At 39.9% G+C, this 25,000-nt stretch overlaps 2 protein-coding genes and 1 long non-coding RNA gene across 3 annotated transcripts; 2 read left to right on the top strand and 1 right to left on the bottom strand.

The window, feature by feature from the left end:
* Positions 1 to 6: 6 nt before the first annotated feature.
* LOC121301552 lies at positions 7 to 925 on the top strand. The gene is made up of 2 exons (XR_005947631.1): positions 7 to 406; positions 667 to 925. It is a non-coding gene; the product is annotated as an uncharacterized LOC121301552 (long non-coding RNA).
* Positions 779 to 6,425, bottom strand: LOC121301551 (guanidinoacetate N-methyltransferase). The gene is made up of 6 exons (XM_041231038.1): positions 6,123 to 6,425; positions 5,116 to 5,261; positions 4,529 to 4,592; positions 4,037 to 4,104; positions 2,971 to 3,081; positions 779 to 2,315 (listed from the first exon to the last, which is right to left on the bottom strand). The coding sequence occupies exons 1-6, from the start codon at positions 6,301 to 6,303 to the stop codon at positions 2,175 to 2,177; spliced, it is 711 nt and encodes a 236-aa protein (XP_041086972.1). The 5' UTR covers positions 6,304 to 6,425; the 3' UTR covers positions 779 to 2,174.
* Positions 6,426 to 10,910: 4,485 nt separating this feature from the next.
* Positions 10,911 to 20,485, top strand: LOC121301347 (DAZ-associated protein 1-like). Its single transcript, XM_041230662.1, has 6 exons — positions 10,911 to 11,082; positions 15,440 to 15,480; positions 16,928 to 17,094; positions 17,518 to 17,583; positions 18,227 to 18,334; positions 19,534 to 20,485. The coding sequence occupies exons 1-6, from the start codon at positions 11,051 to 11,053 to the stop codon at positions 19,591 to 19,593; spliced, it is 474 nt and encodes a 157-aa protein (XP_041086596.1). The 5' UTR covers positions 10,911 to 11,050; the 3' UTR covers positions 19,594 to 20,485.
* Positions 20,486 to 25,000: the final 4,515 nt, after the last annotated feature.

Below are 25,000 nucleotides of genomic sequence, written 5' to 3'. Positions count from 1 at the left end.
GTTCTAAACAGACCTGGGGTCAGTCACGATTGTAATTGTAATTAATTGTAATTACAATGTAATTGTAGTTGAATCTTGGCACCTCTGGTTCTATATTTGAACAGTGATAGTTGATTCGCTATTTTGAATAAACAGGGTAAACATGTTGATGTGTAGTTATGTTACTTTTTAGTGTAATTGCAGTTGTAAAGACTGCATCATAATTGTAAATAATTGCAATTGAACAGAATATCCTTAATTGTAATTTCAGTGAGCAATGCTGCTGTAATTGTAATTGTAATTGATCCAGGTCTTGTTCTGTGTTCTGCTGCCCTTAGCTGTGCCAATGGTGGTGGGTACTACCATTACTCCTACTCTGTGGTGCGAGGTTGTGACCGCATCGTGCCAGTGGACATCTACGTTCCAGGTAAGAGTGACTGGGGTCCCTGTGCAGGGTTCGTCTGGGCATTCTACAGGATGGGCCAAGAGTGCACTAGGCGCACTCCTTGTAACAAAGGCCATGTCAGAACAGTCTGCAAGTGTTAATGCCCTGTGGTCAAATCAGTGAAAACACTGAATATGTTGTTTGCCAATTACCAGAGATTAACAACCATTTGTTTTTGTCAATGGAGTTTTCCAGCCACTGAGTCTGTCGCTGTCACTCAGTCTGTCTGTCTGTCTGTCTAGGCTGCCCCCCAACAGCAGAGGCTCTTCTGTATGGCACCCTTCAGCTCCAAAAGAAGATCAAGCGCGAGAAGAGGATGAGGATCTGGTACCGAAAGTGAGGGGACAACCGGGACCTGGATTCAACTTTTATTTATGAACAACTTTGCCACAGGGAGGCGCTGTGTACATTATCCATACTGTCAGTACAACTGTGTTTATTATTGGACATGTGCCAGTCCTGTTGAGTAATACATTAAATATATTATTATTATTATTATAATGAAGACTATGTGCTATACCAATTTTTTTTTTGTTAATACCTTTAAGTGACCAGAGCTCTGAAAAAAAAAATGATGTGACTACACAAAGTTCCAAGAAATAGAACTTATGCAACATCTGTACAACCTCTCATGAAGCAATATCTTGACACACACACAGCAGCTGCTGTATCTGTTGTTTATTTGATATAGATAGCCAGGGTAAGCCGTTCAAGGCCATAATCGTTAAACCTGCTGGCAAGTCTGTCTGAAAAAGATCTACACAAAGTGCAACTTTCATTGTGCGAAAGCTTATCAAGACTTTAGTTGAGGAGTGCAGGGAAAGTAATTATTTGTTACACCTCCCTGCATGATCTTATTAATGTTTTGTTTTATTATTATTATTATTTTTTGTAAGTTTCCAAACTGTTTAAGAAAAGTCGCAACAGGGAATTGAATTGAAACCCAGAAGAGTTTGTAGTGTATTCTAGAGCTTCTCCATTTCCCTAATAATTAGGATCCATTTATTTTTTAAGAGTGGATTTAATTTATTTCAAAAGAAGAATGGCAGGAAATTAATTCACAAGTCTAATGCCTGAGAATTTGTCCTGAGCTACTCGTTGGTTGGTTTCACAGCCCTGGTTAGCACTAACATCAGACTACCAAAAGTTACCAGTAGTCCCAGAGTAGCGTTAGTCTGGGAAACCAGCTGTTAAACTCAACATCCAACAGTTAGCACCTCACTGCTGGCCTGGAACTAAGCAACACTAATAAGCCCTGTGCAGTTTTGTACAGATTAATGATGGATTAGTTACAGTGGTTGTAAAATGCAGTACAAGTGTTAGAAACAGAAGATTCCAGAGGTAAAGGGGGTTTGAAAAGGTTGTAATTATTGGTTCACCAGTCACAGAGTGATTACTGGGTTACTGTTTAATCACGCAAGCACTGCATGGGATAACCCCACAAGTAGGAACGTGATCTTATGATTCGATAACTTGTTTTCTGTGACAGTATAGTTGCTACTTGGTTTCATATATAGACACAGGGTGCTAGAGAAGATGCAAATGCAAGATGTGGAACTGGATTACTGTACAAGATCTACTGCTGTAGCCATTAAGACCTCTTGAGAGGGTTCTAATGGACCTTTTAGCTCTTATTTTGCAGCTTGTTTATAGATGCAACCCCCCCCCACACACACATAAGCACATGTTCCTGTTTGCGTGGTGCCACAGAGCAGATTTGGCTTCGTTTTGCTGGGCAGGTGAAGAGGGTTTATTGTTTGAGGATGGTGGGGGTGATCATCTTGTGGAAGGAGTAGTACTTGCACTCAGAAGGAGGGGAGATGTCCATCAGGCTGGTGCTTATACTCTCCTTCTTGAAGCCGGCCTCCAGCAGCCGAGGCAGCTGCGTCTCCTGAAAGAGGGAGAGAGGTTGAGGCCGTGTGTGTGTTTTAAATACATCTGGTGAACGTCTCATCCAGGTGTGATGGTAGTTCCATTAAAGGAGAAACGACCTCCATTGTAAATATTTAATTTGTATTTCTATCTTATAGATCCTTGTCATTTTTTATAAACACTTCCCTGTTGTGATGAAGCTTGGTAAGGACATTCCTTAGTAATGAGAGTATCAGAATCTGGGGGGATATGGAGGCTATCCCTCACCCCATGTCAGTGTCCCACTTTTACATGCACATACTGGGATGGTGACTAATGATTTTCTGCTTTGAATATAAACCCCTCCTAAAAAAAAAAAAAAATTAAAAATGCAACCCTAAACATATCTAGGCATCTATTCAACTGATCCAAACGCTGGTGGATATGAATACAGATATAATTTAAAAAACTGACAAAATCATTTAAATTTTTATCTTAACGACAGGTTTGGTTCTAATTAAATATTTAACCACTGCCAGTGTTCAGATCAGCAACTGTTTCGATTAAGTGAATAGACCTGTATCGTTTTTCTCTGCTCGTTGCTCTGTTTACTCTCGCTCTGACACACAGTGTGGTAAAGACCTGGTTCCCTGTGTTCTTTACTGACCAGGCAGCACATGTTTCCCAGAGCTCACCTGGAACATAGTGTCTATGTTGTCGTATTTGGTCTTGAGCAGCTCTCCCCAGGAGGTGAGGTTACAGTAGGTGAGGACACCGCCAGGCTTCAGCAGCCTGTGAGCGTGGCCCTGGAGAGGACAGACACACAAGCAGGGCCAGTTAATTGTTGTAAGTCTTTACATGCTTGCAGCACACACACTGCTTTATATGCTTGTATGATAGTCACGGTATGTTTGCAGAAAGGAACTTGTCTGTTGACACAAGTTGTTTAAAAAGGGATGAAAATGACCTTGACAAGTAAAATTGCACTAGTGGGTGACATTGGATAGCAGTACACATGGACAAAACAAGAATGTGGCAAAAGCAGGTGCTTTTCTGGAAGTATAAGCTGGTGTAGTTCAACAATAACTTCCATAGTAAATAAACATTTTGTTGGTCTCCACTTGTAGGCAGAATCACCGTGTCATAAATGCCCTTTCTATACACCTTCACAGTGGTGGAGGAACTAAACCCCCACACCTGCAGATTGTTATAACAAAGCGTTTCCTGAAAACACTAGTACTGTTTGTGAGCACACATTGCCTCCATTTGGCATGTTAGGCAAACACCCTTTTAGTTTTAATGCAGAATGCTTTTAGTTATCGTGCTGGCTTCATGTTCTTCAGCAGGGTACTGACATTTAGGAAAGTAAAGGTGGAGGTGCTGGAAAGAGGGCAGTGATTTTCGTTATTGCTTTTGAATGCATTCATTTTTCTTTTAGATTTAATATATTATTTGGTTGCGACATACCTAAACAAAGACTGCAATACAATTACGCACTGTAAAGTTGCAATTGTTATCTTGGTAACGTGGTGTTTGACATGTACAAACTGATAAACCTTCTCAATTTAAAAACTTGGATAGCATAGAACACTTCTCATGGCCCCGAGAGGCTGTGGTAGTGTGTTTGTTTAAAGCTGGCTGGCTTCTCACTGTGCTGTGCGCAGCTGACTCTGTCTTACCACATCACCGATGCTTGCTTTACATTTTATTTAGCTGGTGTTTGCACATGGAGGTTTACACTGCAGAGGAGATCTGACTCACCTTGATGAAGTTGAACTGGTGTGTATGCCAGGTGTCTTCAGACAGAGGGTAGGTATCATAAAGAATACCTGAAGTGACAAGAAAAAGACTTGAACAGGCACAATTGGGTTTTACACAACTTCTGCTAAAAAAAGGGGGACTTATTTCCAAAGCATTCATTCTACAGTCTAGAATTAAACTCCACACTGCAGCTAGAGGTTCACTCCATGGTGATGCCCTACTGATAGTTTTATGTCAGGTGATTCTATTTCTTTCCCTGAAGCAGGGGTTTACAGTAGCTCATTGTAGGTCCATTATTGAATATATAATAACAATATATAATATATATATATATATATATATATATATATATATATATATATTATATATTGTTATATATATTATATCAAATATATTATATATCAAATAATAGTATATCAATAATAACAATATATAATATCCATATTGGTCCATTATCTTTCCAGTGGGTGTAATAGGAAGTTGCCAACTTACCATCAAAATGGCCGTCAGGTAGGGTTGACACCACATCTTCCCACAATCCTTTGAGTGGTACGATCTGCAACAAAACACATTTCCAGGAAGTTAGGAGTGTGGGGCTTTTAACTGTCTTCTGATCCCACCCTCTCCCCCTCCCTTAGAACTTTGTTCTAACTGTGTCCTTGACTATTAAAGAGCCCCTTCAAATATCATTGTTATTGCTTGTTTACATCCCACTTGGTATTTTAGGTATTTGCAACAAATATGGAGGGATCCTTTTCTCTAAAGCTGCCTTGACCTGACTGAGCTGCTTTGCGCTTGTCCATGGAATCGTAAGTGCTGGCAAATCATGTGACAATGATACCTCTCACCTCTGCCAAACCGCTTCTCTACATTAATACAGACAGACAGCAGTTTGGGCTGCAGACAAGCTCAAAGCAGGTTTAACGTCAGCTTTAGAGAACATTAACTTAATATTGAAGCAACAGAACTCAAATGCATAGAATGATTGCACCAAGACATGAGTGAAATGAAATGCGGAGAGTCTCCTGAAGTGGTGCGGTTTGAATTCACAAAAGCCACCACTGAATTCTTCGCCTCGCCTTGTGCGGCTGTTTCTTGGCCCAGTCCTGCAGCCTCTGAAACACTCCGTCGTTGCACTCGATGATCCAGTGCTCCTCGATCGGGAATGACTCCACCTTAGTGGCAGCGATAGCCATTCCGAACCCGATCTCCAGCACGCGGCCCCCTGCAACACACAACAAGCACAGCGTGAACCGCATGGGTCACTCCAGCGAGAGCTCTCCATGCATGGTAGGAAAAAAAAGCAGGTGCATGGGAAAATGTTTCAAAAGGTATGATTCTCTCACTGGACAGCACTGGTATATATACATAATACCTGAATGCATTCTCATATATATTGTGAAAGCTGCATGGTCCTGTTGGACGTTTCAGACTTAAAGGCCTGTTAAGGATTTGACACCCCACACTTGATGGCGGGTGTGCTAAGGGTCAACACACTGCAGTGTAAAAATAACACGGGGCTCAGGAGAACAGCAGGGCAATATGGAGGGGTCAAACTGCAGCAGCTGCCATGCAGGAGCTGCTGTCAGTAACTCATAGGCATACCCCTTCAGATCAAATGAAATACTGAGAAATTAAGAGCAGCTGTCCTGCAATAAATATACTGTGAAAACATTCGTCCAAAACGTGTTACACCGTATGGAATACTAACATCTACTACCAGCTAGCTTTTTAAAGTTTAGTACAGAATTGTGGTAAAATTCAGACAGCTATATTTCGAATGCAACTGTATTTGTTAGAATAGGTATATAATAAATAGACTACTGCGCAAAGCTACTGCACAAAGCACTAAACAATGTTTCACGCATTTCATTAATCATTAAAACAGATGCACCTGAGTTTGTCGTACAGTCCAAAGGTTGTACAGGCTTTTTTTTTTTTTTTTTTTTTTTTTGGGGGGGGGGGGGGGGGGGGGGGGTTATAATAATAAACCCAACCAAGAAATGTATTTAATACAGTGAAAACTTTGCATTGCTAAAGCAATCAGAAAACTGCCCCGCTAATTGCATTGAAAGACGACCCCTACCTTTGGACGCTGCTACCGTGGCGAGCGAGTGCATGTAGGGGGTCTCCCATCGCTCCATGACCGGCTTCCCCATGATCTCGAGGTGGGTATCAGCCTGGTTGTACTGGGCATTCGCGTCGGTCCACACCGGCTTGCAGTTCTCGCCTGTGGCGAAAATGGGCTGCGCGCATTCGGTACTCATGGCTAAGGTTAGGCAGAAACAAATTAAAAATCAGTTCACTCCTAAACTTCAGGGCACCGGGGACTGACTGGCCACGACAATCGGGGTGATTGAAAAGGAGGCAGCTCAGAGTTTCCCAAGAGTTTTAAATAACAGAAAGTGCTGCGCTTGCAATTTGAAAGTGTACCTCGCGAGGACTGGAACGAGGATCTCTCAGCTAATTGCATGGTACAGGGGGCGTTGCCTCCTTGTGTGTAAACAGCAAGCAAATAATTCCCTTTCAATGGAATGACAACCATTACCGAATGGGAAGAGCCCTCTCTGACCGTCAATCACTGAGCATACATATATATATATATATATATATATATATATATAAAAAAAAAAAGCCCTATCAGGGCCTGGCTGTGAGGAGGAAGTCCCTCCCACCTCCTGTTGAAGAGGGTCGTCCTCACAGTAGCATATCGCCATTTTCTCTCTCAGTCCACTGAGTCAGGTCACAGACTGCCTTGTGCGTCATTGCTCTGGAAATTGGCTGATTTGTCGGGTTTTTTTTAAACACACAAATCAAACGGTAAGCTACTTTGACTGTTTTAGAGATTGCTGTTGCCTTTGTCTCGCGTCAGTTTACTGACTAGAGTTGGTCTCGACCCCTCTTATTGTGATTGGCAAGCGGCCATTGCTCTCTTTACCTCCTTGTGTAGGCCTAATTTACCGTTGGTTGAGCTATTGTGGTGAGCCTCGGGCTTTCCTAGCGCGGCTGCCCTTTCTACCTACGCTGACTCAGCTACAGCACACGGCATCAACCACGCTCTTCTCAGCGCTGACCCTGTCACCACATTAACAGATGCAGAATGAACTCGGCACCAGTCAGAGCAACGGCGATAGCCTCAGCACCAACCTCAGCACCGTCAAGATCAGCACCGACTGACTCGGCACCGACCGCGTGTTCTCGGCACTGAAGCCGATACACTCGGCACTGATTACCAGCCCTTCGTCTGAGCACCGACACTGATCGGTGCACCCTCGATGCCGACACTGACTGACAGTTAACATCACTCAGCACCAACGTCTGTCTCCCCAGGGCAGGGGAGAATAAGATCATCAGTGGTTCAGGGCCCCCCCCCCCCCCCCCCCCCCCCCCCCCAAGGTCCTTAAGAACTCCGCCTGCCTCTGTGACCTAAGAAAGATGTGCCCCCCCTAAGACGGGGCTCTCTGGACGGGGGACTCCCCGGGTCGAGGGTGGAGGGGGCGACCCTCCCGCCCCCACAACCGGACTGGCCACTGAAACATGGTTACGCTTTACAATTCCGCACAGACTCCTGTCCTGGATGCACAGAAACTTGCATTCCATCAGGGCGGTTCACCTCCCCGGTGTGGACAACAAGGCAGCAGACCTCCTGTCCAGAAGACCTCCAGACAGCTTAGAATGGAGACTGGATCCTCAGGTGGTGAAACAAATTTGGGAGAGGTTTCTTATTGCTCATGTCGACCTCTTCGCCACAGCCAAGTCCACTCATTGCCCCCTATGGTTCTCCATGGAGAGAGACGGGGGTCCCCTGGGAGTAAACCCGCTAGCTCACCCCTGGCCACAGGGGCACTTGTATGCGTTCCCTCCGTTACTGCTATTACCCGATATCAGAGAGGATCAGGGTGGAGAGAGCACAGGTTTTGCTGGTTGCACCCAGATGACCGAGGCGCCCCTGGTTTGCTCTCCTCTCCGACATGTTGGTGGGTCAACTGTGGCAGCTCCCACTGTGTAATAATCTCCTGAGCCAAGCAGAGGGGTTATTTTGGCACCCAAACCCAGCTCAGCTCCAATTCTGGGTCTGGCCGTTGAACTGAGCCATCTATCCAGACGAGGTTTGCCAGATGCAGTGGTAGAGACACTACAATCTGCTAGGGCGCCGAGCACTAGAGCCCAGTACTGATATAAATGGAAAGTTTTCCAAGACTGTTGCATTGCTGAAGGTCACAATCCAGTGACCTGCCCTATTGAGACAATACTAACCTTCTTACACGTGTTTGATGAAGGAAAATCCGCGTCCACTCTGAAAGTATACCTGGCAGTAATATCAGTGTGCCACGACAAAACTGACTGTGTCCCCTGGTGCACACTTTCTGGCAGTGCAATTTCTTAAAGGGGCTCGGAGGCTTCGTCCTCCCATGAAAAGCATGGTTCCCAAGTGGGATCTGGAACTGATACTGCAGGTCCTTACGGTTCCCCTATTTGAGCCCATGGCATCAGCAGAACTGTGCCCTGTTTCTTTAAAAGTGATGTTTTTAATAGCCATTACGTCTTCCAGACGAGTAAGTGAGCTTCATGCGCTGTCCATCAATGACACATGTATAGCTTTCACTGGGAATGACATGCGGGTAACTTTAAGAACAAACCCAGCCTTTTTGTCAAAGGTGGTCTCGTCATTCCATATTAACCAACCGGTGGTATTGGAAACTTTCAGACCTCCCCCGCATGATTACCTGGATAGGACAGCGTCCTGGAGACAGTCCAACCAGCTGTTTGTCTGCTATGGGTCCCGCTCTGGAGGGACATTACGGCCCATTCTACCAGGGGCCAAATGTTGCAGGTGGCATGCTCTTAGGCGTCTTGAGGGTTCTGAGGCTATCGCCATGAGGCTGTACTGTCGTTAATCTGGAGAAACGGCAGCTTTGGTACAGCTTCCCATTCGGTAATTGTTGTTCCCTGAAAAAGAACCCGGACCAAACGACGTACAAATCCTCCGCAGGCGCGTGTCCACTACCAGACCCTCGACCCCACCCTGCCCCCGATTTGAAAGAAAACGGGGGCGGATATGCATACTGTCGAGGACAGACTCTCTTCACAGGCCCGGCTGCGGCGAGCGCACCTTCCTCCAGCATTCCATTAAAAGGGAACGTTAGGTTATTACCATAACCCTGGTTCCCTGAAAAAGAATGACAACCATTACCCTTCGAGGTCGTGTCCCCAGCTGACCTCCGATTTTGAAAGAAAATGGCGATATGCTACTGTGAGGACGACTCTCTTCAACAGGAGGTGGGAGGGACTTCCTCCTCACAGCAGGGTCCTGATAGGGCAACTTTTTTTTTTTATAGATGCTCAGTGATTGACGGTCAGAGACGGCTCTTCCCATTCGGTAATGGTTGTCATTCGTTTGCAGGGAACCAGAGTTATGGTAATAACCTAACGTTTTCCTTCACCTGTTCCTTCCAGCTTACTCAGTGTATAGAAAAAACACTAAAACGTTAATACCAATGTCTAAGAATTGAAACGTTTGTCATAGAATCGTATAAGCATTATAACATATTTTACAACTGAGCGTTCATTACTTATGGATTAACAGGTAATACGACCTTAGAGCATAACATAGGACTACTTAAAAACATGAATTTTATTATTATTTTGTACAATTTTTTTTTTTTTTTGGTTTTAGAAGAACGATGATTACTATATATCTATCTTTACCTTGTTGAGCATGTATAAATAAACATAATATGAACATAAAGTACGATGTTCCATGGGCAGCGAGTATTTTACTGTGTCCAGTATATTGTAATATATAATGATCGTGGCACTCAAAGCTTTTGCTAATTAAATATTCTGGTTCATGGAATATCTTATGGAAATGATGATCACCTTAACAAAGTGAAACGCTGAGGTCATTTTAAACAGTTTTCTGAAATTCTAGGAATCTGAGGTACAAATTCGGACATTGAATCTGATGATGTACCACGTGCTATGTGTTGCGTCGCTAATAGCAATAAGCATAACTTTTTGACTACATGAGGACTTGTGTGGCATATTTTCAACAGAGGGTTGGCGGGGATACGTGTTCCTAACGTGTCTCAAACGTATTATAGGAAGAAACGATTTGAGCAACCTTGTGTGTTTAAGGCATTAAAGACGGCCTTGTTCTCTGTTTAAATTATAATTATATCGAGAATCCCTAATTAGTGTCGGCTGTTAACGAAGGCATCGTCATATACTGTACCTAGATAATAACTATGATAACCATTGTCATTATTGATTACCATCAAATTATTAGCTTTAATAAACAATAAACATGTCCCTTAAAATAAAAATAAAAATGTCTGCAGTCTATTACATTAAATCTAGTGCAGTTGTATGCATGCCTATAAAGTTTAAAACAACTCACAAATGTAGGGCAGGCACGTTTTAAACTGGTCTACCCACTGGCCTTTAACTCGCTTTCAGACAACCCGCCTCTAGCTTTCCTCATCTATAGATATCCCTTATGATAGAGCCTTTCACACAGAGGTTGCCAATGAGAAGAATTCATTGACATACACAGAAAAACAGACAAACTGGTAGTAGATGATTAACTTAACCCTGTAACTGTTCTCTGGGTTCATTTTTCAGCTCTTATTTGATGCTGTTTTGAGACCTTTCTTTCAGTTTCCTGCCTCTATATCGTTGTAGAAGGATGAGAATCAATATTTAATAGTTATTTATTTACGCATTTAAGAAAGCAAGAGAAAATCATCCTTATCAGTATTTCCCATTCTCTACGTGCAAAACGCTCATTCCGTAAACAGATAATATTTTAAAAACTACATTCCCCAGGATTCCGAGCACAGAAGGCACTACGGGCTGACGTTACCCCCCCTGTAGAGAGACCCCGTGGCACCGCGTAGTTGCAGCGCAGATTCAGTTTGAACCTGAAGCGGAGTGACCTTCCCGGGGAGTTAGTGAGAGCGATACAGACAGACTGGCAAGCACTCCCGCAGTTACACAGAACAGCCCACCGACATGAATAGCAGCCTGGCCGGAGATGAAATTGGGTAAGACACACTACTGCTAAACACTAACCACGGGATATCTGATCGGGACAGCGGGAATAACTACCGGGGGCCTCCGGAGCCTCGTAGTTTCTTGAATGGGATATCCAGTAGAAAGGGGTAGTAGGAGTAAATAGATTCCGTGTATTTGTTTTCGTTGCAATATTTTGTTGATAAAAAATGTAAACAAATTGGAAAATCTTGTTATTTAAAAGAAAAGTTGGTCTTGAAACTTTGTGTATTGTTTTGCATTAGTGTCAAATTATCGCAAGCGGAGCAACCGTCGCTGCAGGTGGTAATGTATTTAAATGTTTCTTTTTGTGTTACTATTAGTTTCGTTCAACTCTACCGGGAGGTAGTAACTCCATTTTGCAGTTACACTTTTAAAAAGTAATCGCATTTCCACGTTGAAACTTGTCAGACAGACTCCGGTTTCATTTGACAGGCTTGTTCGTTGTTGTTGAAATGAGTCGGATATTTATGGCATAGTTAGTACAGAGAATATTTGTTATTATTTTCTGACGTATCGTGTGGTCTGGACCGACTGGGTTTTTGTTTCGCGTTAGCGGTATATTAATTAGTTTAGATATTTTGCTTTTCAGTTACAAACCGAAGTAATCCTTACACACTGAGTAAAAGACAAAGTTGGCAAACATACATACAGCCCTCGGTTTGTGGTTGGCTGGGTTAGATCTCTTTTCCGAGGTGTGTTATGTGGTTTCGTTTACAAATTGCATGTACAGAAAACCAACACGGGGGTTCTTCCGCAAATTTTCAAGTAAAATACAGCAAACACACGAATTTAAAAGTGACAGCCAACTGCCAAACTTGATCAGAATTTATTTATTTATTTATTTTTAAGTTAAGTGTTCTAGAATGGCTTACGCTTTTTACAAATGTTTTGTTTAATACCTGCGGAGATCCACCATACTTCTGGGTGGTGAACAAAAGACTTCAGGTTTCAAATAGCTATTCCCATGTTACCTCAATCAAGACTTCATGGGTTGAGATGGACAGGAACAGTAACTCCCCTTACCTCGCCTTTTGGTAAATTTAAGTTATGGATTTTAACGTGCTAGAATAGCTAGTTGAACATCGTTTTTTGGACACGGGGAAATTACTCCCGGTGTACAACAAAGGTCTGTATAAAATAAGATGGCAGATAAAAAAAAAAGAATAGTTAAAATGCGAGACAATCAAACGGATGTTTGTTTTTTGAAACGCTGCTATAAAGATGAGAGGTCTCTTTGTTTTTGACGTTTGTTTTGTGTATTAACCTTATGTTAGCTAATTCGCAGCTTTAAATTGGAGTGTAAACGTGTAGAAATACAATTTAGCATAGAGCCTTTTACACTAAAATTTGCTTTTATAAGTTTTTATTTTATTTAACCAGGAAAGTCCTGTTGAGATTATAATCTCATAAGGGGGGGATCTAGTCAAGAAGGTGATGTACAACACAAAAACACACACATTCAAATGAGCACAACCAGTACAGACAAGCTAATCAAATTACCAAGTAATCCATCACCTATCTGACTGCGGTGGAATGAGAGTAAGGCAAAAATCAGATAAATTAATCCTGTTTTTAAATACCATTATACACAGCTGTAACAATGACTATATTCACACAACTTTTGTTTTGAGAGTCATATTTTATTAGGGGGCTCCCCTAAATCCCTTGTTTAGAAAGATGCAGGGTATTAATACTCATGACAGAGTAGCAGATATCTGCCGTGTGGGTGCGTACATTTGCTGCTGAGTGACAGGCAAGATGGAGGTTGAAGTTGATATGCCCTGCAGGTGAACAGGATTTATTACATATCAACACACTGAACAGCTCCAGTGATACTACCACAAAAAAAAAAAAAAAAAAAAACTTTTAGGGTGCCTCTCTAATCAAGACATAACATAGTCTGTTCATAAAAGATCTCTGCTATGTAAATGAAAACTGAAGATGACTAATTTACTCATGTGTGTGTCATTTTGACCCACCCTAGCAGGTTGTACTTGTTACCATGAACGCCTTTTAATTTGTCATCATTTGAGAGGTCTATTAGTGGATATCAAAGTGTAATAGACTTGACTATTAAACTTGTTTTACAGCACATTTAATATAAGGAATTATGTACTGGTTTAAGCTTTTTTTTTTAATTGCTGATGTAGTTGGTTTATAACATGGCTCGCTCCATCTGTAGAATTGGGAGAGTTTGTCTCTGCGTGTGGGTGAGTGAGGGTTAAACAAGTGACCGTCACAGATAATTGGGTCATTTCTTCATAGCTGCCTTTTGACTTTGACTTTGAGCTGGAACGAATGGGGACTTGCAGTCATTTTCCTCTACTGCTTGAACACCAGCTATAGAGATATAATGTGCCTGCTAGTGATTTTTCCGGCAGGAAATCTGAGATAGCAAGGAGTCCACTGGGCTAGCACCATGCAATAGAAATCAATTCACTCTGGTCTCCATCTGCCTGAAACACAGTTAGTGATATCGCTGATGAACTGCTTTGCACAACATTATAAAACTGTTTTTAGCTTGCATGAAGTAAAATTTGTGCAAGAGTTTAAAATCCACTCGTGGCTGGCAGTTCATGTTTTTCACTGGAAAAAATAAATTTCAGTGGCAGGTAGTGTGTATTAATTGATTTATTCAATTGCCTTACTGATCCATGTTTACGCTTAGTTTATAGAACATGGTGCTTGATGTGTCTGTGTTCAGAAGGAGAAATAACACTGGTCCAGTATGTACTAGGATCACTCTGGTTCATAGGTTCCATGGTAAAAGTGTAGTGTGAAGAATAGTGCCAACTCACTTGGCACAGGATTAATATGAATAATAGAATAAAAAATGTTCTAAATATGCTTGGTGCAAAAAAGAGCGTGTTGTGTTCATGTTGCACATGGGTTTCCCTTGATTAAGCCCTGTAAAATAAGTTAGCAATACACTGTTTAAAGTATGGGTGTTATAATATGTCATTGTTGATAATTTATGACCAAATGAATGGATGTTTGTGTTGCGTTCGGGGGGCAATGCATTGTCCCTGGCACACTTGCTGGGCTGGTCTTGGGATTGGTAGCGTGCTGACAGCCGTTTCATAAGCTCCTGGGGGTAAAGAGGAAATTGGCTTGGTGGAATCCAGAGGACATCCACTGACCTTCAGTTCTCCTGAGCTGTTGTGGGGAGTGTCTGTGGTGAGGGAACATATTTGGACATTCTAGATTTGGTAGTAATCTGTCTGACAGAAAGCACCATGGCTGATTGTGTAATATGTGTGTGCTTTAGCAACAAGGAAAACAGGGGGTATTGTGTTCTACGCAACCAAGGCATTAATTAATTGTGCAGCAACTCTTGTAGAAGTCTTACTCATGGAAATCTGTTTTCTTATCTTGTCAACCTGATTTAAATGACCTTATATTCTGTTTCAAAAGTGATGTATATATTTTTTAAGATTATCTATGAATTTGGGTATGCTTGTTTATTAAATTAAATAAGATGCGTTTGGTTCATTTGGTCAAGTCCCTGCAGCATGGCACCCCCTCAGAACTACTTTCTTGTACTTCATTCCTAACTAGGACACAGGCAAAGCTCTGCTGTTTTGGATTTATGAGTGGCTAATTTATGGTGGTCTAGGAGCTTTCCACACACTTTGTGATTAATGGAGTGCAGTGTATCCAGAGTCCCAGAGGATCCCAATAGGGGGCTGCTCCGTCAAAAACTGTCGCCAAGATCTGAGGAAATGAGGAGAGCGCTGTACCTGGATTTATGAAGTAATGTACATCTCAAATCTGGGGCATTATTTCCATTAAGAGAATGAACTAGAAAAAGATAACTAAGTGGGGCACCTCATTCTCAGAAGTAGGATATTACCGACCTAGTTTGAAGTGGAGCAGTTTCTAATGGGCTGCATGTTTAGAAGGAGAAGAGAGACTGAAAATGTTCTGAAGATGACATTTCTTGAAACTTTTGAGTCACTCAATGAGTGACATTACTTAAATATTAGCAGATTTTTGCCAAACCTGTCGGTGACTTTTATTTAACTGGTGCAAAATGTGTTTGACCATAAATCTCCATTTTAATGCTGCTGGCCAGACACATGCCAGATGGCTTGTATGTAATGCCAGCGGGTACCAAAACAAGCAAGACAATGACATATTGGACTGCTTAAAGCTCAATGTGTCACATTCATGAAAGACTGGAAGCAGGTGAATATATAGAACTAAGCACGCACCAACAGTGTGTGGTTTGTGTTCCACAAAAATGCTATCAAATTCATGGAAAGTGAACATAGTCATTTTTGCCTTTTGTTATTTTGTCCCAAAATATATTTTTTCCAGCACTGGTATTTTTTTCTTTTCTTTTAGGAAGCTCTTTGTGGGCGGCCTGGACTGGAGTACCACGCAGGGTAAGTTAATAACTGTCCATCTGTCAGTTGACCTCTGCCAGTTAAACACCTCCTATCTATGGACAGGGAGTCCTTCTGTCCAACTGAATAAAGTGAAGCTTGAGCGAAAAGCAGTTTTGTTTGATGTCCTCTTCGTTGAGTGGCATTTGTTTCGAGTGCTGGATATTGTACTTTGGAGGTATTCAATAAGAATCTATTACCTTTGTACATGCAACACTTTGCATCTCAGAAAAAATTGTGATACAGGTGTTTAACCCCACTTGGGTGAAAATGTGCCAGTAACCTTAACCTCTGACCTATAAAGCTGACTTATTATACTCCTGTGACTTTTTGGATTCTGGATCACGCTTTCAAAAAACACTTTCATTCTTGTTAAATGTTATAATATTGTAGGATTCTCTCTCTCAAGTTCATTATTGGTACTGTTCAATAAACACTTGGATTCAAATACCCCTGTGTGCTTCTGGGTTTTATTTGACATTTTATGCAAGCTTTAACCCTTTGCAGTCCATTTATTCAGTGCTTGTAAGGCACGTCAGGTCCAATTTATTTTCACATGCGCTGTTTAAATTTTTTTTTTTTTCCAGAGTAAAACAGGTTTAAAAGGCATTGAATCGCAAAAGGACACCCTCCAGCCAAGCCCCACCCCTTGGTCGCTGTATTTTTCACATACCTCTTTATAGACGTGCATACTGATAAATCCTAGTTTTATCACCAAACTCCTCAATAATGTGATCCAAGTCATTACTTTATTACTATAACATCTCAAAAAGCTCTGCAAATGTCCATGATATTCTTTGAGCGCTGGATGCAGAAGCAGCTATCTCTTGTTTATGTCCGTGTTATCTCTGTGGTGCATGGGGCTATCAGATATGCCCTCTTTTTTTCGGCTTCATTCGGCACCTATCGGTCTCACTCGGCCATTGAAAGGTTTTCTCTGCTTTTTCAAGAGAAAAAAAATGACTAGAGACCTGTGCTTTACGTCTTTTTGATGTCCGACAGGAAAGGGAAAATTTGTAATGTCGGCCCTGGTCCGACGTAGGACCGCAAACGGTTAAAGTTCCTGAATATTTTGGAAATGTTTTAACTAATACTTGGTAGTGCTTAATTTATGATTGATGTGTGTGAGTTGTGTGTTTGAAGCAACAGTCTGAGTTCTTTCAATGCCTACTGGCACCCTGCAGTTCTATTGATAAGCTCCTTCAACTGTATAGTTTGTGCTCTATAGGAATAGATTGCTTAGTATTGAAGAATTTGCTTTCCTGTTAACATGGTGTGGGTCTGCACCTGATCTGGAGCATTTCTCTTCCCAGTGTGAATCCACAGCTGCCCCAGGCAAAACATAGAACTGACTAGAACTTAATCAGAACTCAAAAACAGAAGAGCACAATAGCTCATGGTCTTTGTTGGTGTTTTTGCTAAGATCGTCTCTACTCTCCCCCCACAGAGACGCTGCGGAACTATTTCTGTCAGTATGGAGAGGTAGTGGATTGCGTAATTATGAAAGATAAGACCACAAATCAGTCCAGAGGCTTTGGGTTCGTGAAGTTTAATGACCCCAACTGCGTTCGGACAGTGCTGGAGACTAAACCCCATTCCCTGGATGGGAGAAATGTGAGTGCACTACCATATCAGTAATCTTGGTAGTTGAAGAAGGCTTTATGTAAATGTAATGTATAACCTTCTGTAATTTAATGAAAACCATTCCCTTTTTTAAAAACAATGTACATTCAGAGTCTAGTATTTAACACACACTGAGTTTCAGAGGCTTCTAATTACACTGTCCTTTGTGAAACTCCTTGAATTCTTATAATAACTTGCTTATATACTTATTTCCTATATTACCCTGTAAAAATTAACATAACATACCTCACTACTACGATGTGTAAGGTGCTATGCATTTTGACAGGGATGTCCACTCCTTTATAAATTCATCTTGATATTCAGTATTCTTTCAGCTTGTATATTTGAATATATAACTGGTTGTTCATTTGTGCAATGTCTTTATAAAATGTGTATTACTTTCTGTTATGTCAGATTGACCCAAAGCCATGTACGCCCAGGGGAACGCAGCCTGAAAAGACGCGGACTAAAGAAGGCTGGGTAAGGGAAACCCATTTATTTGGCACAGGCAAACACTTAAATTATTCAGTTGATTTAATCAGTGAAGTAAGCCACTGCTTTGAATGCTTTTAGTCAGGCAACTTTGTATTTCAGCACTGGTTCAGTACTGAGTTAATCATTGCTAACTTGACTGAAACTGCAGTTTTTCCCTTATACAGTATATCTGTTACATCTTTGAAATCGACTGACTTTGTTTGGATATTGTTACTTTTTGGCTGAATTGTAGAATTAATCGTCTGGAATATTAACTAAGGTAATAGAATATAAAGATATATAATATATATAATAGAATAGACTATTTTAAAGAACTGTAATTGTGTGTTTAAAAAGCATGAAATCTGCTGACCTATATACACTGCAATTTGCTAAATGCATGTGCAGTGAAAAAACACAAGATCCCAGTCCAAGGGTTGTGGCTGCAGGTGACAGGATGGTAATTATCCCCTCAAGACAAACAGAGAGCCAGGCCTGAATTATATTCCGCTCTACATTTTTTTTTGTTCTCTCGTGCTGTACTGTTTAATCTTAACTAGTACAGTGTGATAGTTGGGACTGCCCTAGATTTTGCCAGCAGGATTTTTTTTAATGTATGTCTCCACGCTCTCTCTCTTGTCTTTTATAGAAGGGCAACAAGAATGACAGCAATAAATCAAAGAAAATTTTTGTTGGTGGGATCCCTCACAACTGTGGTGAACCCGAACTCAGGGATTATTTCAGTAGATTCGGAGTGGTAAGTATGTACCGCAGTGGTATAGTTGGGGGAAAACCCCCGGTCTTATGGTCAAAGCTAAGATACTTCTCTCTAGTTTGTGTGGTTTTTATACTTGCTGTCTGTCCCATCTCCATTCTGCTCTGAATGGCTGGGGGTCGCTGTCAGTCATCTCAGTGGTCCGTTAGTACTGTGTTTTTACTCTGTTCTGACAGATCTTGTTGACTGAAGCAGTGCTAGAATGCTCTCATTTGTTTAATTTACTGTCAATCATCAAGACCTGCACCGACTACTGTGCACTTTCATTTGCCAGCTACAGTGCCTGTCATTCAAAGCGCCTACTTTGAAGATAGCGGGCTAAGGTGTATGTAAGCTTTTGCTTTAGGTATACGGTGACAGTTACTAGTTTGATTCGTAAATGGGGAGCCAGAGAAAAACACTTAATGAATGTTGTGCACAATACTCTGGCCGACGGCTGAAGTCTCCACGGCAGGACAAGGCTGGCCTGTCTGCCTGCTGAAGCAGGAGGGGTGGAGCTCAGATTCCAAGTAATAAGTGCAAGTTAGTTCTTTTCAACTATCTATTGTTTTGATCTGTGCATATTATTTTTACTCGTAAATTTTTACAAGGTATAGTGCCACCGTGACCAAACGTTATTTCAATTAGAATGCTGGTAACCATGGTTTTGTTGCATGGGCTTTTGCTAAATGAGCCATTTTTCAATGGTATAAAAAATATATATATATATATATATATATATATATATATATATATATATATATATATATATATATATATATATATATATATATATATATATATATATATATATATATATATATATATATAAGATCATATATAAAAATGCATATGCATATGAATGCATGCATACACAAAGGTCAATTTCACCCATTCTCTGCTGAAAAATAGCAGCAAGCCTAGTTATAATGGCACACAGATTATATTTGAAGGACAGCAGGCTGGGCTGGCCTGGGGAGGCATAGTAAAAGAGCAGTAACCCTGTTCCTGCACTAGGTTAGGCATTATACATTTCCTACATACCCACAGAGTGACCTACATGGTGGTAACAGCATTGTAACAGGATTGACTAATGGAAGGACTCTGCATCCCTCGCATGATGTCTCAAGTAGTTTATGCCAGGTAACATTTCTTAACAGTTGGTTAATGGTGTGACCTTTGTCCCTTTTCTTTGGTGGTAGGTCACTGAAGTGGTCATGATCTATGATGCAGAGAAGCAGAGGCCCCGAGGTAAAAGCTGATCCAGTTTATTCTTTTCTTCCTTCATCTCTTACTACATTCTCATGACAAACTATTCTGACCCCAATAGAGGCCAATTACAGCAGCCATTGACTTTAGTTAGCTTTCAGTAAATTGAATGAGTACTACTGATGTCTTGTGACTAAACAATTGATATTGTTTTTGGTTCTCATTGTATTATAAAGAATGTATGGGCTCATCTTTTCAAAGCTTAGGCTGCTTTTTCTAACTCCATTTGTTTTGCTTGTATGAAGATGAAAATTAATGCAAAGTAGTTTACATTCAATCTTTTGATAAACCGTGTTGACCTGTGGCTGTTCATTTTAATTTCGCTGAACTAAATTACAAAGTAGAAAATAGGGGTTCATTCGTGTGTAAAATTCAGTTTAAGAAGTAAGCATAGGACAGTGGAAATGCATGTGGTATTCTGGTTAAATTTAGCTATTTATTTGTTGTTGACTACATTTGTGTGTGGGGAAAACTATAATCAGACTTAATTGCTAAATGAGTAGAATAACGTGATACTATTTTTACTTCTAATTCTGTTGCTCCTGTCAATGCTTGGATTTAGGCTGTTTGGTGACTGGCTGATCAAATGAACCTTGGCTAGCTAATAGCTGGAGCAATCTTTTGAGTTCTTCCAATATTTATATATTCTGTACAATACATGGACTGATGTGCCTTATTTCTGCTTTGATAAGCCAAGAGGTTATTGAGATAATCCCAAACATTGTGGGCAGGCTGCTATTTGTATTTCTTCAGATCCTGTTACTGTGCTTAGGAGCATGCTGGGCCAATGTGAAAGCTTTAGTCGACACTCAGTAGCTGTCCAGGTTCCTGTTTATTATTCACAGCCTGCAGGTAGCCCCTTTTGAATGTAATATGTCATTATTAGAATCCATCTTAGAATAAAAAAAAAAAGAATAGTTTGTCATTTTGAAGTTATTTCATCTAATATTTCATAATTTTTTTTGTATATTTATATATTTGATATATCATATTACATTATTAATTAATCTAAGTCTTAAGTTTTATTTTTTAATTTATTTAGACACTGACATTCTAAGTTACATATTTAAGTGTTCCATATAACAGCTTTAGTAATGTTGTAAGTAAGCTGTCTCTTTCTATCTCTCTTCTCTCTCTGTGAATTGTTTAAATGTGATTAACGATTTCTCTTTAGATTTCTTTTCTCCTCTAGGTTAATTTGTGCTAAGTTGTATCACACAGGTACAGGCCATTTCCACAGTCAGAAAGGGGACAGGCTGTTGTCTGTATTGGTGGTCTAAACAAAGTTGGGATTTTTTTTTTTCCTGCCCTTTTAGTTTGTTTTTACCATAACCCAGGTCAGCCAAGAGTCAGTCTTATTTTTGTGTCGATAACAAATATCACCCTGTATTTGTAAAGTTATTTTGGCAGTCACACCTTCGGTGCATTGTCAGTACCACACTTTTCATATGGAATTGATGTAGCAGGAGATCAAAACCAGATATAAAATCATCCAAAGTAACTACATCTTTAAGAACATAAGACATTCAAGAAGGAGAAAAGAGATTTCTCCCTCGAGATTAAACAACTGACAGAGCCATCTGATGCAGTCATTTTAAACCACTAAATCTGCTAATATTCCATATGATAAAAGCACATCAATTTTTTTTTTTTACTTGACCACCAGGAAAAACTTGTCTCATTTAATTATGATGACTCATTGTATAGAAATAATGATCCTTTAAACATGTTTGTGTATGCAAATGTAAGTGAGTCGGATTACTATAAACTAGTAAATATACTACACCTCAAAAGCATGCATGCATTTTTATGTTCATATGTTCAAGCCCACTATGCATGCATAACTATACAACCATTTCAATATTGCACGCCATGTTAACATTTATATTTTGATTGTATATTTAAAGTAAATCTGTATGAAACATTTGTTTCTAATGCAGTCCTATTTTGTTTCGTTTGGTTGGCTTCTCTGGTAAGAACAGTACCTGTCTCCAAGAATTGCCTCCAACTGTATTTCCCAGTTTCTCTCCCATAATTGGTTAAGCCTTTTAATTAGGAAAAACCATATTACATTTATTTGAAAATTAATTTGTCTGCTGGTAGCAGATTAGTCCCTTCATTTATGTATTCAAAGTAGAACAAAAGGAATGTGACTGAATTTCAGTAAACTGCTGAATAACAAGCCCACAGATAATTTAAACTTCAGTCTGTGGGTCGTTGTCTGAATTAATCCCTAGTGGGCTCAGTGTCTCTTGTAGGCTAAATTTAGATAATCCGGACATTTGTACTAGTGGACAGAAATTAATGAAAATAATACAAATGGAAAGAGTCTTGTATTTAAATATAAAGGGGTGCTAAATACTCCACCAACACTCTCGATCTTTGTTTTAATACCAACTTACAAGGCGCGTGTGAGGCGAGAGTGTATTAATGGAATGTCCAGACGGTAATTTATATGTAAAGAAATAAACTGATTTATTATTATTTCCTCTACACAAATAAAACAAATAACAAAGAAAACAAAACGGCATGAGGGAGGGGGTGCTGGAGTAATAATCCAAAAGAAAGGTAGTGAAAACGTCCTTAATCGTCTTCTCGGCGTCCCCCCGGACATAAACCAAAGAAAGACAAGAAAATATTAATAAAAATTTCAAAAACCCTGCTGTTAAATCTCGTCTCTCCCTCCGCCCGTTACTCTGCCTATTTTACCTTCGGATCAACCCCGAACACAGAAGTACGTTCCCTTTAGTATGTAACGTCCTGCCTCTGTAATCAGTGGAACACCAGTCCCCAACAGACAAGTGTCCTTATCATTCACTTGACTCCAGTGGCTGGAATTTACATACTCGTACTTCCGCCCCTCGCCAAGGTGCCGCCCCACATGAAGATGACTTTCATCATGGTCAGAAGATCTTGGTAAGGGAAGTCCCGAGTTGGTTCTACTGTCGGGAGGCTGAATCACAGACCGAAACCCCTTTGACTCATCACAGCGCATGATTTTGACAAATTACTTAATGCACACTAAAAATAAATCAAACTCTGTCTCCAGTATACAATAGGGCTTGCTTGTGCTTTAATCTTCGTTTGTCTAATTGTTATATAAAATGTAAGGTCAACTTGTAGTTTCACTGTTGTGTAATTCCAAAAAAATTTAAGTAACAATAATCCACATATAGATTTGAATAGATTTCTGTCTTAATACAAGATACTGTCCCCTGCAGCTTACACAACCCCACTGCTTATCGAGCCTCTTTAACTATATTCAAACCAACTTTGTTTACACCTCTGGTCTTTGTGTGTGGGAGATATGCTAAAGTTTTATATTTGTCTTTTTATTTATTTAATTTTAATGATGCAGTTTGCTCTTGTTGCTGACAGTAGATTTAAGTCTGCTGGAATTAGTTTTGGCCTGTATCTTTGTGTTATTAATATTGTTGTTATTGTTTTAGATCTCTCCTTTCTCTTTATTTTCCAATAATAAGCCTCCCTTGGCTAGCCCAAAATGTATCCTTGGGAAAGCTTGGAGAAAGTGTTTCTGTTAGAGATTGTGTGTTTTTTTTTCTTTCTTTTTCTCCATAGTTTGGTTTGTGTAACACATTTAACAGAACAGTTATGGTTGCTGTCAGCACTTGCTGCAAAGCAGTATGCCAAGAGGGGGGAGTCAAAAGTGGGGGTTTGGATAAGACACTTTGGCACATAAGCAACACTAGGGCACCCTGCCACTCACCTGCCACCCACAACAGAGACAGTTCCCTCTTTCAGACTAACTGAACTTTTTAAACAGAAGTTTGCTTCAGCTGTTAATTGCACAGGTAAAACTAATCCCTAAACAGTGTGCAATGTTAGATTAATAAGAAATGTATTGGTTTCTTATATTTTATTATTATCAGATCACAATTTATTTTTTTCAACACAATATACAGTCATTTATAATAGAAAACATTTATATAACATTATAAAGAACATGGCCCAAATACAATCTTACACTTCAAAAAATAAATAAATAAATAATCTACCCTAGCTCTGTGAATGATTGATTGATTTTTAATTTTTTTTTAAATGTTATCTAGCTATCTAAAATGAGTTGAATTGTCTGAATTATGGAACGGTTATCTGGTGCAAATAGCTATTTAGCTGACTTAAGTAGAGGCCATAAGTTTGCAAGAAAAATGTAAAGTCCCTTAATGTGAGTGGCAGATGAATATAAGAAAATTGTAAAGACTGTAAAAATATTGCACAGCTTTTTATTAAAGTGCTGTTTTGGTGGTTGTCAGCAATAAGGACTTTGTACAGTAGTCCCTCGCTAAACCAGACATATTGGGAGACAAGCAGACTGAAATAATGAGGTGTCTGATTTTAAATAAAACAAATACAAATTTTAAAAAATTGCACACATTTATAGTGCTCAGTTTATTTTTATTGTATAAAACATTGAGCTGAAATAACATGTTCTCTGTACACATTACATTATGCAAAAATATTAATCTGTACAGTAGGTCTATACAGTATATAACAGTAGTAAAATCAAATGAATACCAAGCATTTTTAGCCTGTAAGCTGCTGTATTGTACACATTACTGTACAATACAGAAATAATAACGTTTTAAATTGAAACAATTTTATTTTTATTTTTTTTACCGTAGCCTACTTGGAACGCAATTAATACAAAATAGATCATGGAGCCGCATTAACATGTTTTGGTATTATAGAGTACATATACTGCACACACTTTACAGAAGTAAATACTGTTTAAATTGACATAGAACATAGAGTAACTGCAAGTAAAACACATAGTCTACATGTAAATTTTGTTTTCTGTTGGTATGAGTCAGACTTTCTTTGCAAAATAAATTAAACTTCATATTCAGAATTTTTATTATTTTAGTTCAGATCTTGCTTTTCAAAACACTGGAGTTCATCAGTATTTCTGAAAGCTTCTCGCCCTTTTCCAATCGATCAGTAAGTTTAAACTCTGTAGATTATGAGTTTCATATGCCCTCTTTTAATCATGTACTTCATTTTAACACTGTAGTAGGCCGTTCTTTGTTTATTTGTCATGTTTTTGCTGTCTCTTTGGATCCTGCAGTTCACAGTGACCAAGCGTCACACTTAACTTGATATTATCGTGGGGACATACATTGTGTCCGGTGTATCCGATTGTATGGCGTAACAGTGTCTGTAATAGAGAGGGACTACTGTAACTGACATGGCCATCTTTTTATGCAATTTTAATAAACACGCCTATGTTTACTCTTCATTGAGGTTTGGTAGTGGTGTTCTAGTTACAGCTCATAGGTGCCCCACAGTCCAGGCCAATACTCTTTGGTTTAGGGTCTGCAAAGTTATCTGAACCCCAGCATCACTATCCACCCTTGCTGGAACCCCTGGGCTGTCCCAATA

The sequence above is a fragment of the Polyodon spathula genome, chromosome 27, assembly GCF_017654505.1.
Source record: "Polyodon spathula isolate WHYD16114869_AA chromosome 27, ASM1765450v1, whole genome shotgun sequence".
NCBI classification, from domain to species: domain Eukaryota; kingdom Metazoa; phylum Chordata; class Actinopteri; order Acipenseriformes; family Polyodontidae; genus Polyodon; species Polyodon spathula.
Note: the sequence above shows the minus strand (reverse complement) of the source record. Positions and strands in the feature narration are given on the sequence as shown.

Coding starts and splice junctions, on each gene's coding strand:
- LOC121301347 (XM_041230662.1), top strand. CDS start 11,051: ATGAATAGCAGCCTGGCCGGAGATGAAATTGG. Junction 15,481..16,927: donor GGACTGGAGTACCACGCAGG/GTAAGTTAATAA, acceptor CTCCCCCCACAG/AGACGCTGCGGAACTATTTC. Junction 17,584..18,226: donor CGCGGACTAAAGAAGGCTGG/GTAAGGGAAACC, acceptor TGTCTTTTATAG/AAGGGCAACAAGAATGACAG.
- LOC121301551 (XM_041231038.1), bottom strand. CDS start 6,303: ATGAGTACCGAATGCGCGCAGCCCATTTTCGCCACAGGCGAGAACTGC. Junction 4,593..5,115: donor CCAAGAAACAGCCGCACAAG/GCGAGGCGAAGA, acceptor GTTTTGTTGCAG/ATCGTACCACTCAAAGGATT. Junction 4,105..4,528: donor ACCTGACGGCCATTTTGATG/GTAAGTTGGCAA, acceptor TTGTCACTTCAG/GTATTCTTTATGATACCTAC.